The 16,461-nt window shown below is 39.4% G+C and overlaps 2 protein-coding genes across 2 annotated transcripts in view; one reads left to right on the top strand and one right to left on the bottom strand.

The window, feature by feature from the left end:
• The window catches only part of LOC142103748 (cathepsin D-like), a 147,488-nt gene that overhangs the window by 113,364 nt on the left and 17,663 nt on the right, over window positions 1-16,461 (bottom strand). The window lies entirely within an intron of this gene.
• Window positions 3,923-11,535, top strand: TNNI2 (troponin I2, fast skeletal type). Its single transcript, XM_075187901.1, has 6 exons — window positions 3,923-4,019; window positions 5,560-5,618; window positions 7,241-7,369; window positions 8,208-8,297; window positions 9,445-9,621; window positions 11,050-11,535. The coding sequence occupies exons 2-6, from the start codon at window positions 5,580-5,582 to the stop codon at window positions 11,143-11,145; spliced, it is 531 nt and encodes a 176-aa protein (XP_075044002.1). The 5' UTR covers window positions 3,923-4,019; window positions 5,560-5,579; the 3' UTR covers window positions 11,146-11,535.

The raw sequence follows: 16,461 nt of genomic DNA, 5'->3' as shown, positions 1-16,461 counted from the left end.
ATGAGAAGATCACTTCTAATTTAATGGACCTCTTGTAAACCTTGTCTGTCAATACATTTCTCAGTATGTCCAATCTGGTCATGTGTATTACCATGTTGTTCTACCCACATACGCTATCTGCTTTCCATGTCTCTCCACACTGCTCCATCTTTCTCTCCCCACTACCATCCTCCCTTGTTCCCCTCTTCCACATTCTCCCTATCCAATATCCTTACCTAATTCATCACCACTTCAACTTACCCAGTTTGACTGTGTAGCCTCCACCTCCTCTGCTGCCTGCCTGCTAAACTTAATGTCCCTTTACTTCTCAGTATCCCCTCCCTCTAGAATGTAAGCTCTCACTCTCCTCTACCCTATGTCTCACATCCGTCCAGTCTCTGTCTTCCTTCTTCATCCCTGTCATGTCTTATGCTGAATTGTTTCTGTATGTCATTCGATTTGTTGTTAGTTGTATCCATGCATTTATTACACTGTCCTGTACCTACCTATGTACTTGTTATGTCTACTCTTTCATGTATGTCATATTTGTACTTCCTCCCACACTAAACCCCTAGTAACCGGTTGCCTGGTAACCAGCAACCAATCGGAAACAGACTAAATCACTGATAGGGGCAGTAACTAGAGACAAACTAAGTCACTGATGAGTATGCCATTTAATGCTGCTAATTGAATGTTATAATGGGGTAATGTTGACTTGGATTTTAGATGCAATTAAAAGTTTTTTTTCTACACTCTTAGAGGTTCTAGAATACAGAAGAAATGGGCAGTGGCATATTTATACCAAATGACAACTGAAATACAGATTACATAAGTATTCAACCCCAGAGCTGTGGAAGCTCCAAGTTTACACAGATGAAAGATAATGCCTTAGCAATTAGCATCCATTTAACCTCTACCTGTGAACCATTCATAAAAAGGTCAGCTTTTATGGCTATAAGACACCTTAATTTAAATACCATTGGTCATACTGTGAATCTGAAGGAAGGATGTGAAAATTAAGACCAAAGAGTATTCTAAGAACATGAAAGATAAAGTTAAAGACATGCACTAGATAGGAAAATTCTACAAAATAATATGCAAGTGTCTGGATATCCCAGTGAGCACTGTTGGATAAAGCATCACACCACCCAGGCACTGCCTAGACAAGGCCGCCAATATAACTCAGTCAGAACAAGAAGGAGACTATACGAGGAAGCCACAGAGAAGACAACTATCAGTGTCCAGTGGCTGAGACTGGAGTGAAGAGCACCAGTCAGCCATATCAAGGGCTCTGCATACAACTGGCCTGCATGGGAGGGTGGCTAGAAAGAAGTCATTACTGAAGAAAAAACACATCTGGAATTTGCCAGAAAACATCAGAGTGACCCAGTTATAACATGGGATAAGGTTTATTATGGTCAGATGAGACAAAAATGTTCTTTAGAGATTTTATATTTCACACAGGTATTGTACGTATTCTGCAGTGTCTGGTAGAGCAGAGTAAACCTACACCCGTAGTCCTCACCACACGTATCTTTAGATCTGTTCCTTATTGGAGACTTCAGCAGTATGCAGAGCTGATTTACATGCGGTTTAAAACAAATGCAAAATGGGCTCAATATGCCTTAATGACTCAGGCCCCAGATCTTAATCCAATGGAGAATCTGTGACACCATTTGAAAATTGCAGTCTACAAGTGTCATCCAATCAACCTGAACAGCCTGGGGCATATCTGCAAGGAAGAATGGGCAAAAATCACCCCCAAACAGTGCAAAAACCTTATAGAAACTTACCCCAACCGACTTAAAGCTGTTATTTCAGCAAAAGGTGGTTCTACCAAGTATTAGTCTGCAAGGTGCAGGGGTTGATATATTATGCAAGTAACCTTTCTGCAATGTGGATGGGGGCATGATATGATTTAGCAAATTTTCTTCAAACCCAGCCACGTTAGTGAACACTGAGTGGGCAGTGGTGTGATGGGGACATTAGCATCATCATACTCCTTACTCTGCCTAAGTAATGGCAAGAAAATCATCGTCAAGTGACACCCAGCCTTACTTCATACCTCCACTCTGCCTTTCCTGAAGACGACTTATAAAAAGCAGCATTGTGTACTCACTTTTTACACATAAATCATACTTTCCTCCTAGGTTCTTGGTAAAACTTTGACAAAACAGAAAAGTAGTTAGTTGAAACCTTAACACAGAACTGACTTGGACAAAACCAAGACAGGTGGAACAAAGTAGTTTGTTCCTGCAATGCCTACTAGATGGTTCTGTAACAGTCCAAGTTGTTTGTATTTTGTACTCCTATCTCATACAGAGACAAAGGGAACAACAGATGGCGTCTTATATCTGACTGACAAAGCCAGAATATACTAGAAGGTCTCCGGCGCTAATAGGCAATGCAACAGACAGATAAATATAGATAGGACATCAAGTGCAGCAAATCAAATAGAGGAAGTGCAAATCTTCTAAAGAACATAGATAGATACAGAGAAACAGATTGCGCATAAGATAACCTAGTATAGAATCGGGCTTATCCGCCTCGGCAATACGAATTGAAGATGTAGGTCCGCCGTCTCAGCGGCTAATCAGTCCAAATGGAAACTTGAATCTTGGTGCGCACCAATAAATCCGTCCGCCAAACACAAATTGTGTGGAAAAGGTCTGCCCTGACAGACGAAACGCGTCGCAAGGTATTGCTGGCTCCACGGAGTATTTACACTCTTTCTCTCTGGCCTCATTTATTGTGAAGACTCTCTGTTACATTGTCTCCAGAGGCGCTATTCATATATACAAGTTCTCTCAAGGAACCTTTTCTACACAATTTGTGCCCGATTTATTTATCTGTGGTTGGACTTATTCTATATTGGCTACATTAATATACGGATGGCGGACAAGCCACATATACTTGTATTTCACCGCTGCCATATGAATGCGATATAACCAATATTAGAGAGGTGTATACTCACCCACCTCTACTGCTTTATTCATTACGTGGCAAATTGTCATCTGAAGCCTTTGGTTTGAATTCGACATCACGGAGCCTCTGTATACATATCGTTACTAAGAACTTTCACTTTATTGTCTGAAGACATTTTTGGAAACATCGAGAGTTCCGTGGAATATAAAGATATATCTGTGGAATTTTTTCCTATATAGGTCACTGAGCCTGTGCACTAGTTCATGTGTAATATTGGTACTTTTTAACTGTTTGTTATATGAAGTAAACACTAGTTTATACCTACTATTGCCTTTTTGGTTGATTTTACCATATTATAATATTTATCTATACTAGGTCATCTTATGCGCAATCTGTTTCTCTGTATCTGACAAAGCCAGAATGTTAACAGACAGCACAGGATGTACTGTACAACTGCAGAAAGAAGAGTCTCAGGTGAGTGTCAGCTGCTGCCACTATCTGAAGCATCCAGCAGAGGTCAGCGCTGCACTGTTTCTTATTCTGGGCTACACAGTGTGCTGAACAAATCATTAAAGTCCCCAGGGATCATACACACTAATGTTTGAAGACACTGTAGGGCAGAGGTGTGTGAATGAGCAGCAATAAAAAAAAAAACAGGGAATGCCATAGACTGTATACAACATATCTTATTTCAGTGGCAGAGTGAATGCAGAGGCAGGTGGGCTCAGCCCTAGAGTATAGACAGTGGGTTTCCCTACAACTACTAGATATCTAAGTGTCGTTTTTAGGGGCTTGTTATTTACAACATATATATTTCAATAGGAGAGTAAACTATAAACCTCAGTTTGTGGCAGTGGCAATGGAAAGGTTAATAATTAAAAAAGTTGGGGTCTGCAGCAGATATTGGGTTAAGATGACTTAAGATGACCTGCTGTGGGAGGGCCTGAGTATTTGTGTCTACCACCATGTGATTGGCTGGTGGGGGTTTGCATGCCCTTACTAAGCTGAGCAGCAACTGCCCAGGACTCCCCCCAGCACATTAATAACCCCCTCATTGCCCATCACTGGCAGTTCAATCCCTGCTTCAGTCAGAGGGCTCCGTCCACAAGGGTCAGGTAAGAGAAAGCCTGACCAGGGCAATAAGGCACGAGGGGCTTGTGTTACTGCAAAATATTCAACAGAGACAACTGTGCTCGCTCCGTGTGTCTATCAGTGCCTCCACTGTATACTGACAGGCTGTAAGGCCCAAACAGCTGACAAGTGAACAATTGTTAGTAATTGTGATCAGCGCTTCTAGCCCTAGACCAAGGATAGACAACTGGCCAATACAGACTATGTAATCCTTACATATATTATTAGACATATCTGGCATACAAATATTTGTAATACCTGTTTCACAAGATTACCATTTCCTGATGAAAGATATGTCATATATAGTTGCAACATGACATTGTGTTAGAACAGATTTCATATAAAAGAGGATACAAAGAAGTCATTGAACTAGACATTTAGCTGAATGAATATTGTATTGGAAATGATATATTGTTCTATATATTATAAAGTGCTGTGCGTTCATTTTACAGTCTCTGTGCACAGATGGTCATGGACGTTTTTTCTAAATAAAAAGTATTATAGAGTACATCATAGTGGGAGATGAGACACGTCTGGTATAAAAGCAGCATATTCAATAACTTAGCATAGATGAATATATATATATATATATATATATATATATATATATATATATATATATATATATATATATATATATATTTCTGTAAAACATTGGCATATATCTGTTTTCAACATATGGTTGTAAAAAAAAATAACCTGTATACATCATCTATATCTACTGTATAAAGCATATAGATGCTAATTTCTGCCATGCGTGTTTATTGTTACTGGTATGTTTAAATTAGTGTTATTTACGTTACAGCAAGTTTATTGTGGTTGCATGACAACTACTAGCTATACTCTGGCAGCTAATGGCTTTAAAACATGCTGGGAACCATAGTTAACTCCTATTCCTGGTTTTGATTGCTTTATATATACTTTTTTTTACTATTTTAGGTTACATATTGTACCTGGATAACTTGCCCCTTATTTCCGTAATTTTGGACGTGACACTCAGCATATTAGCACAGAATAGCATGTTCTTTATTTGGGGGGGTGAAATAAGACCTCCTTAAATATGTCTAGCGTGGATTTTTAAGCTCTGGGAGTAAATAATCCTCAGTATTTTCACCTGTGCCCTCTTTATTGGCTGGGGGGTTGGTAGTGGAGATTTGCAGAGCAGCAGCGAGTTGGAGCCGGAGAGACAGCTGACGTTCCTTAAAGCTTCCTCAAGATATTTTGGGAAAGTCTTACAAAGTTTCCAAAAGTCCCCATGAGATCGGGTGACTTAAAAGAAGGAGCAGGTGTCAGTATCTATGACCCCCCTCCTCCCCAGCAATGGTCTATTTAGGGGATGGGAAGTGACTGAAAATGGCAAGTGATGCCAGGGATTTGGTTTAGGACGCCCAGTTCAGGACCAATTCTCTCCCGAGCACTGGTAGATGATTTTTATACAGTGTGGGTTGGCTGTGTCCCTTCAGTTCTCTTGTAACAGGGAGAAAAGACATTGACAGTATTCTGCATTTGTGTTTTTATGTCCAGGTATCACATAAACCGCCAAGATGTCGAAAATGACTAATAGCCGCAGAACGCACCTGAAGGTAAGTACAGTACAAAGCATTTGTTCCTTACATTTTCCATACCGCCCCTTTCAAATTTCCACGTCGATCAGTGTTTTAAGGGCATTTTATATGGAAATTCCAAATAAAGGCAAAAATAGGGTTAAAAAAAAACCATATTTTTTTTCCACGAATCACCCCACAAATGTATTTTACATTGTTTATATGTATAGTAAATATATGTACTTTTAATAGACTTTTGGAGGGTAGATTTACTATAACTTTTAAAAAGTTTTCGTAAAACTACCCCTTAGTCTGCTTATGTAGGTCGTAGTGACGCTTAGGCACACATATATTTCGATAAGGAAGACACAATTTGACTGCTAGTGCACATGTTAACATACATGAGCTTGTATATCTAGGACATCTAAACTCATGATAGGAAACCATAAGGCTTGATGATCTCTCATTGTAGACTATATGGGATGTAAAGACGTAGGGACACTGCAGTGATGTCATTCCAGCTGTGGCACAGGGACTAATGGTCACGTTCAAACATTAAAAGTACAGAAACCCAATGCTATCAGAAGGATTGTCCGTGCTTAATTGTGCCTAGGGAAATGTATAGCCTAGACATCATTTTATATCCTCCCTGGCTATGGGGATTGGTGTCTGCTACATTTCCCCCATAGTTCTGGTCCTCTCATCATCATCATCACCATTTATTTATATAGCGCCACTAATTCCCCAGCGCTGTACAGAGAACTCACTCACATCAGTCCCTGCTCCATTGGGGCTTACAGTCCAAATTCCCTAACAAACACACACACAGACTAGGGTCAATTTGTTAGCAGCCAAATAACATACCAGTATGTTTTTGGAGTGTGGGAGGAAACCAGAGCACCAGGAGGAAACCCACGCAAACACAGGGAGAACATACAAACTCCTCACAGATAAGGCCATGGTCGGGAATCGAACTCATGACCCCAGTGCTGTAAGGCAGAAGTGCTAACCACTTAGCCACCACTTAGCCACCATAAGTGACATCATACTCCATCCCCGATGACATCACTCGCATCATTATACATTAGGCTACCCCCAGGCAACGGTACTGTGAGAGTATTATCATACCTCATTTACATTGACACAAGGGCTCTGGTAGATGAAGAGAAAACAAAACTATGGCACTGTACTACATGGTGATGTCTGCAAACAACATCATCATAGAAACTACGTAAAATCAAACAACAATAATATACATTACTTCCTTAATATTTACATGAGCTAAATGCAAAGTGAAAATTAAATAAAATATAGGAGTAGAGAGAGTTCCTTTAAAGTGTTACCTCCTTTGTAAAGGAGTCACAGTGGGGTGATAACTTAAGAGTATGCAAATGTCAGAACCATCAAAACTAGCACTCTCTTATGACGAACGTCCACAGACCCAGCAAAGGTTTCTCCTATGAATGTAGATAGTGTTTATAAAAGCTAGTAGATTTCAAGTAGGCATTCGTACCCTGACGCCATCTTATCGGCTTACCGTGTTTGTGTTTTTTTTTTCATGCATAAGGCTGTAGAACAACTGTACCCAATATAGATCTTACCTACCCTCACTTACACCTTCTACGTTGTTCATGCCAACATTGTATCTCTTCTATGCACAGAGCTTGATGCTCCAGGTCGCCAAAACTGCTCTAGAGAAGGAAGAAGCAGATATCGCCGCTGACAAGGAGAGCTACCTGTCAGAACATTGTCCTCCCTTGAGCTTACCACATTCCCTGCAGGACCTGCAGGTACCACTAACTGTACTCTAAAGCATGAGCCACCTGAGTTACACTACATAGCGAATACTATGTACCTTTAAAATAATAATAACCAATCACAGAAAAGCCTACGACCTTTACTTACTAGAAGTAAAATTGGAAAATGAAGGGTAAAAGTTATAATTGGAATATAATAATATCCCTGAATGATAAATGGTAAGAGCATCAAATCAGTATTCACCAAGGAGTGTATTATATTGCTGTGCGCTACAAAATGACTAAGAGTTCCATAAGCAGTATAAAACAATAAAGGATTGAACTGTCTGCCACATGTTCAGGGTCTGGGGCTGGGACCATGTTGCTTACAGAATAGTTCATCAATATTCTGAATAAAAGTCCCCTCTAAGCTCGTAAAGGCTACTTTTTGTCGTCCAAAAGATTATGCATGTTGGCTATATACCGGCAGTATTGGTCTTGTGGGGGGCATAATATTGTAAAACAACATGAGATTGTGGAGGAGACAACTAAGGAGGAAACTATAGAACAACTTTCCAAGACCACTCTTAGCTTCTCAAGAACTGTGAGTCACCTAAGTTTCATATAAATAAGGCCAGGCTCCGTTCTAAATTCAAACTTCAGTTTTCTGTTTGTAGATGTCATGATGTCTGTGCTAAAAGTAATAAAAGTCACACAATTGCAAAAATTCTAAGTACTGATACATTTTGTGACATTAAATATAGTATGTATGTAGGGGATTTATAATAAGATAATACATTTCATTTATTATGTAGAAGAATAATTTAGGATTGAACCCAGTTAGTAGGTAAAGTAGTTGCTTCCCTTTGTTTACTTTCTTGTTTCCTTCCAGGAATTCTGCAAGAAATTACACGCCAAGGTTGATGTAGTAGATGAGGAAAGGTACGACATGGAGGTCAAAGTCCAAAAGAGTTCCAAGGAGGTGAGCAGGACTTGGAAATATTCACTCACTATGTTTTGGAATAATGTGTCTACGGGGGTAAATGTATCAAGCTGAGAGTTTTCCGGCGGGTTTGAAAAGCCAATCAAATTCTAGTTATCATTTATTTAGTACATTCTACAAAATGACAGCTAGAATCTGATTGGTTGCTATAGGCAACATCTCCACTTTCCAAACCCACTGGAAAACTCTCAGCTTGATACATTTACCCCCTAGCACTTCACATCCTGGTACACAAATTTGGATTGAGATACTCTCCCACACATGCTGATTCTTTGAGGCTGGCCTATTAGGTTTTAGTCACGTTTGACCACTCCATAAGCCCTTTGTAAAGAGGTGCGGCCAACAATATCTTGTTGGCCGTACATCAACTTGTGTTTTCAATTAAACTGTACATTTAATAGGTGTGAGATAAGGTACTTCCACAATTTAAATTTAAGTCCCCAATCATTTACAAAGAAGCTGCTCAGACCACCAGCTTTACAGTTGGACCAATGACCAAATTGTCCAACTTATTTGGTTTCCCTGGTGCAACGCCGAATAAGTAGATTACAAGGCAATCATGGGCTCATGCACTAAAAGGTCCATCTGTTATCACACACCGCTGTGGAGTGTGTCCATGTTCGTACATTGCTTTTGTTTAAATCTAATACGATCTAATAACATTGGATTTGGTCGGGTGTGATGAATCAACGAACATCACAACAGTTGGGGAATTTGATCAAATTGGCCAATCAGAATTGCAGTTTGTGGGCAGCGTTTACTCTTAAGAAGTTTTGTGAATTTGGTAACAAGGAAAGCAGAGTAGTGTTTATAAAAATTTGGCTGCGGCTTAATGAATTTATTCTTTGTCCAATAGTTTTACATCCATGTATAACTTTAGTACTGAACAGGTTTGTTGTCGTTCAGATAAAAGGTAGCAGTATGTACAAACTAAAGTAACAGGGCAGATTTAGAACCAAAGAATATAAATTGCATTTGTTATTCTATAGAGACGTTTATAAAAGCCTTATGTGTAGAGAGCAGAAAAAGGGAATGTTCAGCTGTACAATGTACCCAACGATGCTCAGGAAGCTGCAGCTGTATTTAAATCCCTCCGTTTGATCCCTACTTTTTCTTCTGTGTGCAGCTGGAAGACTTAAACCAGAAAATGTTTGACCTGAGAGGTAAATTCAAGAGGCCAGCACTGAGACGTGTGCGTATGTCTGCTGACGCCATGCTCCGCGCTTTGCTTGGTTCCAAGCACAAGGTCAACATGGAGCTCCGTGCCAACCTCAAGCAGGTCAAGAAAGAAGACACTGACAAGGTGAGACTTTAGCCAAACACACGCCATGGTTGTTACAAAGGGTTAGTTATCGTACACTGTGATCTGCCACGGGCTTCCCCTTTCTCAAATTTTTCGGTCCTTTCCAATCCTAAATTATGTCATACTCAGCTGACAATGAAATCACACCCAAAGACTGCATGCCAACATATTTATGTATTTAATGGGCCATAACCTTGGCACTGGGTCACACCCAAAGCTAGTCTTTTTAGGGGATTATCACAGTTTGATTGTGATCAAGATTGATCAAGATTGTCCGCAGACCTCTGGGACAGAATAAAGGGTTTATAGGGAAGAGAGGACCTTAAATTTAAACCATACTTAATGGGAGCTTCGCAAGTAGACACACTAACACCATAATATGATAATAAGCCCTACAACAAAAATATTTTCTAGTCATTATTTTATCTTTAAATGTTTTAAATACACACACACAAAACATAAAGATGGATATGGTTAGAGCCCCTTTAAACCAACAAATATACCAACTGTATGCAGTGAAACATTTTTATATGATATGAAACATTCCTCTCCCACTCATATATCCTATAAAACATATGGCTGTTAGTCTAACACTCTGTAATGACAAACTGACTAATGAAACACTGGTCTAGCCTAGCAAACATTGTTTTGGGTAACAAGATATGTGGCAGGAATCATGGCAAAAATATTTTTACATTAATATAGCAAAATTTGTAAATAATAATAATTGTTTTTTATAAAGGCCCTATCATAAGGAGACAAACTAAACAAACATTGATAACAACATTTGGAACATAGTTTGATGCAGAATGTAAACGTGTTCTGCTAGAATTTACAGTAGGTTATTGAGAGACAGTGTAAACTGTGTCCTTTGCACATTTAAGTTAAGTTAATGTCCAAGCGCTGTGTGCCTGTGTCCAAAAGCACATCAGCCTGATTACACGACAATTTGCTTGGTATTAATATTTCACTGCTCGTTTGACCTTTAAATTAGACAACATGTAACAGTAAGGGGTAAATGTATCAAGCTGAGAGTTTTTCGGCGGGTTTGAAAAGTGGAGATGTTGCCTATAGCAACCAATCAGATTCTAGCTGTCATTTTGTAGAATGTACTAAATAAATGATAGCTAGAATCTGATTGGTTTTTCAAACCCGTCGGAAAACTCTCAGCTTGATACATTTACCCCTAAGTGTCTTTTCTAGTGTATTTGTCTACTATATTCTTACTTTAAACTTATGTCTGTGCGCACACTTGTTCAATATTTGTAATACGTAACGTCCAAAATAAATGGTTACTGTTAAAAAACCGGCTTCTATATCTACCCATTGAAGCCAAAGTTACGGAGTACATGCCAACAGCCGGACCCATCAAGCAAGTGTTGGCTAATGACAAACAAAACTAATTCAAACTTGTCTCCCCGACTTTAGGAGAAGGACCTCCGTGACGTGGGCGACTGGCGTAAGAACATTGAAGAGAAATCCGGCATGGAAGGCAGAAAGAAGATGTTCGAGTCTGAGGCTTAAGCCCCTTACCATGACCACGGCTATCTTCAACCCCAAGCTGTCAAAAGACACCCGCTTCACCATATCACAGCGTTTCCCTGGCAACTCCCAGGGGTTAACCCCTCTGCTGCTCAGGTTACCCATGCTTGCAGCAGCCAAGGGGTTAATGAAGTCTTACCTCCACCTCTGTACTCTCCTCACTTTAAACACAAGAAAATGTCTTACAGTATGTTTTGGACTGGTGAGGGGGACTCCAGTTTGTGGTTCCCCTCTATTTTGGCCACAGTCTGGTTCTGCAGGTGCTGTGTTATGTGGACGTGAGAACATAACCGTGTAAATAAAGCTTGTGACGCACTTCTGATTTGTGATACCTGACACGTAGGTGACGTCACTCCTCTTTCTTCTGTGTAATTAGTGCAGTCTCATCCTTTCGTCTTACACATGTCAGGTTCCACTGGTGAGAAGGCCACTGCAACTGGGAGAGACCTAGGCAGAGCCCCCGGGTAAAGACAGAGCCACCATATACTGTCACAGTGTCATTTTTGTGTGTGACGAAGACGACCCTGAATTAGTGTCACTAACTGCCAGGGTAACGTCATGGGAAGTGTTGTGTCCAGAACAAGTCCGTGGGCAGTGAACACATTATTGAAATGCCCTGTTCATAAATTAAATATTAGGATAGCCATTAAAGAAAATATATTGCTAAAATAAAACCCTTCAGTGTGATGGATCCTATTCTAAATAATATAGTATTATAATAGTATTTGAAATTGCATGAGCTGTTTTCTACTACCCGGTAAGACACTGAGCAGACTCCTGCTGTGTATTGCATGACAGCGTTAATCTGCTAGACAGAAAGTGACACATAGGAGAGAAAACTGCTTTACTGCAAGATCAAATATCTTTGTCTTCTGACAAAATAATAAAGGTTTGTATTGATAAATGTGAGTTTCACAATGTGAATCTTAATGTAGAAATATTTTTTCACTTTAGATATTAAAGTGAATTGAAAGGGAAGGAAGGATTTCATTCATTTGCAGCTAACCTGAGGGTGGTATCAGTCATTGGTGATTACTCTGCCATTTCCTTGCAGGCTATCGCTATCATGCTTCACATGCTGAGAAAACCCTATCCTACATGGATGAACTAAACAGTGTCTAGGTGGTGTCTGTGTCTCAGTACTGGTCGGTCCTAATTTCAGTGCATTAACTCAAAGGGTTGCCATGTAAATGGCATTTCCCAGAAGTATATGCTAGGAGTATATTAGCAGCAGTATATCAGTCTATTGTCTGGAGGGCGTCTATTAAAACTCTGTTTTTCTTGTTTCGGTGAGGTTCCATCCCTAGAACACATGTCAAGCAGTAAATAGATTGTTAGAAGGCAAGTGACAAGATGTGAGTGGTCAAGAATGTACATCAGACGACAAAAAGAGACAACCTCAAACAAGAGAGAGAGTTTAAATTCACAGATAATCTGAACAAATAAGCAATAAATAAACATATGGCACATTAGCTGTATATTACAACTGTAAAGGTTCGTCTAAAAACTGGTCTGCATGACGTTAGGCACCCTTTGGATAGTTATTCATGAGTAGAGATGAGCGTAGATGCGTTTTGCCGAGGTATAAAGTTCTGGAGATACAATCTCCAAGTCCAACTATTGCTTCATCGTTCCATGGAATTCTATTCCGCACTATATCAGTTCACATTTTCGGCGTGTGGTGTAGTTTGGACAGGACAGGGAACACTTAAAGACAAATTATGCTGGCGAAGCGTAAATATTTTGTACCCAATTGCGGAATGCGACTTATATTTTGCTGAACAGTTTAGAAAATGTTTCTATTCTTGAGTATTAACTTGTGTGAACATTCCATTTACTTGTGTGAACATTCCATTTACCTGTGTTGAAAAACTTAGACATCCTCAAACCTAGGAGGTAATGTAGCTTTCGAGAAAGGCTCCTGATTACTGCAGGAACCAAATAGCAGATATTTATATTTTTTTAATCAACAATGGTATGTCTGTTAATAACTTTTTACTCAGACTGTACCATTGATGTTCGATTTTTTTTTTCTAAAATGCACGACAGGGCCACTTTCAACACAACAATGTATGAAAGAAAAAGAAACACCGCAAATATAGCAAGAATACCACTCCTATGTGAAAGAAGAATTTGTGTAAAGACGCACAAGTGCTCAGAGTAGATTATACCAGGAGTGTCAACATCAGAATTTACTCCATTCTCTATTGCATCTGTATAACTGTAGCCATCTGAAAAATGGAGATGTCCGCAGCAATGGACATATATTGAAAATTGCTGTATGGTTGGCTTGCAGTTTATGTTTGCTGTGCAACACAGGTGCCGCAAAAAAACAGGGAGGTGCAGGAAGCATTGCTCATACAAAATCCCTCTTGTCTAGAAGTCAGTATTCTGGCTCTCATGGTACCATATTGTAACAGATTTAAAAACGAACCAAGTTACACGCAGATAGTTTATGCCACAATTGATTTAAATATAGCATAAGCCAACGCTGCCATCAAACATTCCTGTCTTATAAATAATATTAAAAAAAACTTATAGAAGCCATTCAAACCTGCTGAGATGAGCCTGCAAGTTCAAGGCTGAGATGAAATATTCCCTGTAAAAGTGTAAGCGATGTGTGAAAGAAGACTGCCAACGTATTAAATGTATGGCTGGTGGATTGACAGATACATGCATAACTTATTAATGTTCAAAGATAACGACATAAGACCAACTGTAGTATTCCCACAGCGGCACAAGTTAGGGTCATTTTCTAAAAAACATAATACAGTAATTTTCAATGACTTGATCACACCTAAATGCTGATTGGATGATAAAGGTTATAACGCATTAGCACCTATGTTGTTAAATCACGCCCTATGTTGGTCATTAGTCAGATTTATCAATATTAAAAGACCCAAGCAGATGATCGAACTCACATCGGAATAGGCATACGAATGAGCGATAGCAATATTCTTTATTTGAAACCTAATGGTATTCATGAGACAACCCTTATAGAATGGTAAACACATGGTAAGCCTGCACAGCAGATAGACTTCCTAACACAAAATAAATGTTTGAAACAATCCATTGTGTACATCGGATATGAGGAGGAACAAACACAGCTTGAGACTAAAACTGTGTCAATATTCGGGCAGCACTGTACAGCTGTGGCCATTACAAGTGGTGTATGTAAAAGGTTATGCAAAACATGTGAGTCTGCAAATACAAGCACAGCACAAATACAAATAAGATAAACAATAGTATTTATTGAGGCAACAACAATCAAAGGTAAATTGACACTATAAAACTTAACTGAAAAAGAAAAGACTCCCCTATGGTAGCAATAAAGCTGGGTACACACTACAGAAAATTTCTCCAGGTGAGATATCTATAATTATTTTACCAACAATTGAAAGTCCAGATAAGCATGCTGATTCCTGTATACACACCTACATGATGTACCTTCAGTTCTGTGCAGGGGAGGGCTGGCAAATTTTAGACCGGGGGGCAAGACTCAACTCAGCAGCCTATTAGGAACATTTTTAAAGGAAAAAAATGCAGGTAGCCCAGTGACCAAGCCCAAAGTAGCCCACTATGGGACCGGCCAGGGGGGGCAGATGTCCCCCCACCCCCCACCTCAGCCTACCCCTGGATCAGTGCTCCTCATCTGTCATAACCATCTGCTGAAAAGAACATGACTCTAAACTCCAAAGAGATCTGCCTACACTGCTTGTCATGAGAGCAAAATTTGCCTGACGATCGTTCCATCGTTGATAGTGATTTTTAGTCAGTTATAAAATCAAACGATACGATGTGCTTTGGTGTGATAAAACCGTGGGAGCGTACACACTAATATAATTTTGAGCCTAACAGTCGTTTATCCCATGATTGGCACGATAATTGGGTGAAAAACCTGCAGTGTGCACCCAGCTTAAGGCCTGCCGTCTGCCAATACAGCCTAATATTACTTGGGTGAGATCATAGGGCAACAAGTATGGAATGAATGCACAAGCAGTGGATACTGACACCGCATCATACTAATGTTTCTAGAGCAGTAGTGATGCCCCAATTGGTTAGCATACAGTACATACAGGTTCCCAAATAGGTCCCTATTGGAAAAGTATAGAAAAATAAATAATTAAGTAATATGAATACACATTTGATATACAACAAATGAAAGAATAAACCTAAATATAAAATAGGGATGTGCACCGGCCACTTTTGGTGTCTCGTGTTTTGTGTTTTGGATTCGGATTTGTTTCGCAAAACACCTGACGAAAGGTTTTGGTTCGGATTTAAGGTTTTGGATTCGGATTTATTTTGAAAAAAACATAAAAAGTGTTAAAATCAAGTTTTTGGGTTTATTTTCACTCCTACGCTATTATTAACCTCAATAACATTCAATAACAATCATTTCCACTAATTCCCAGTCTATTCTGCAGAATCAGTGAACTTTGTAATATTGCAGTACCAATGGACTTATACTGCAGGATTGTTTTTGGATATTTTTTTTTAATTTCTTTTTTTTATAATTATTTTTTTTAGAACTTTTTTTGGACTGAGCACAGCACAGCACAGCACAGCACAGCACGAGATATAGCAGGACAGAGGACCACCTAACACAACCTCCCTCTACCCTGATCAATGCCCGAGTGAAGATGGAGGCGGCTAGTGGGGAATTTATAGAATACGAGTATCGCGAGATCCGACAGCGGGATTATGACTCAGAGCCTCGGTTTCAGTTTTGCAATTGGCGGGAATACCCGGATCTGCCTCGGATCGGCAACGTTCGGGTGGGCTCGGATTTTAGATATCCGAACCCGCTCATCTCTAAATATAAATAATATTATAAATATAACAAAATCAATAAGCGCTTGTGGATAATGTGACCTACAAAATAAAAATATATGTTGGAAAAAACAAAACATCTTGTATCACTGTGAAAAAAATGGAAAGAAATGCTAACTAGATGTGTCACTACCCAAAGTATGTGAGCAGAATGAAAGCAAGTGAGTGAAAATAGTATCAGTCTGGTTATTAGAGGCTAATGCTGATGTAAAGTTTTCTTCCAAAAGATACTCTAAATGTTGGATAGCCAGTTACTCCTCAGAATTCCACCATGTGTCAGATGAGGTTTTGTCAGCAAAAATATTAAACGGTAGAAGTTTCCAACAAATTAAATATAAGTCTTCAGTGCAGGTAAATTTATCTATGTTGATAAAGGGGGAATAGGCAATTTTTTCCCCAAATTTTTTCCCAAACTAATTTTATTCATACTTACCGACTTTCTTCAGCTATCTTCCGGGAGCCAGC

The sequence above is a fragment of the Mixophyes fleayi genome, chromosome 10 (assembly GCF_038048845.1).
Source record: "Mixophyes fleayi isolate aMixFle1 chromosome 10, aMixFle1.hap1, whole genome shotgun sequence".
Taxonomy (NCBI): domain Eukaryota; kingdom Metazoa; phylum Chordata; class Amphibia; order Anura; family Limnodynastidae; genus Mixophyes; species Mixophyes fleayi.
This window is presented reverse-complemented; position numbering and strand designations above follow the sequence as displayed.

Coding starts and splice junctions, on each gene's coding strand:
- TNNI2 (XM_075187901.1), top strand. CDS start 5,580: ATGTCGAAAATGACTAATAGCCGCAGAACGCACCTGAAG. Junction 7,370..8,207: donor ATTCCCTGCAGGACCTGCAG/GTACCACTAACT, acceptor GTTTCCTTCCAG/GAATTCTGCAAGAAATTACA. Junction 9,622..11,049: donor AGAAAGAAGACACTGACAAG/GTGAGACTTTAG, acceptor CCCCGACTTTAG/GAGAAGGACCTCCGTGACGT.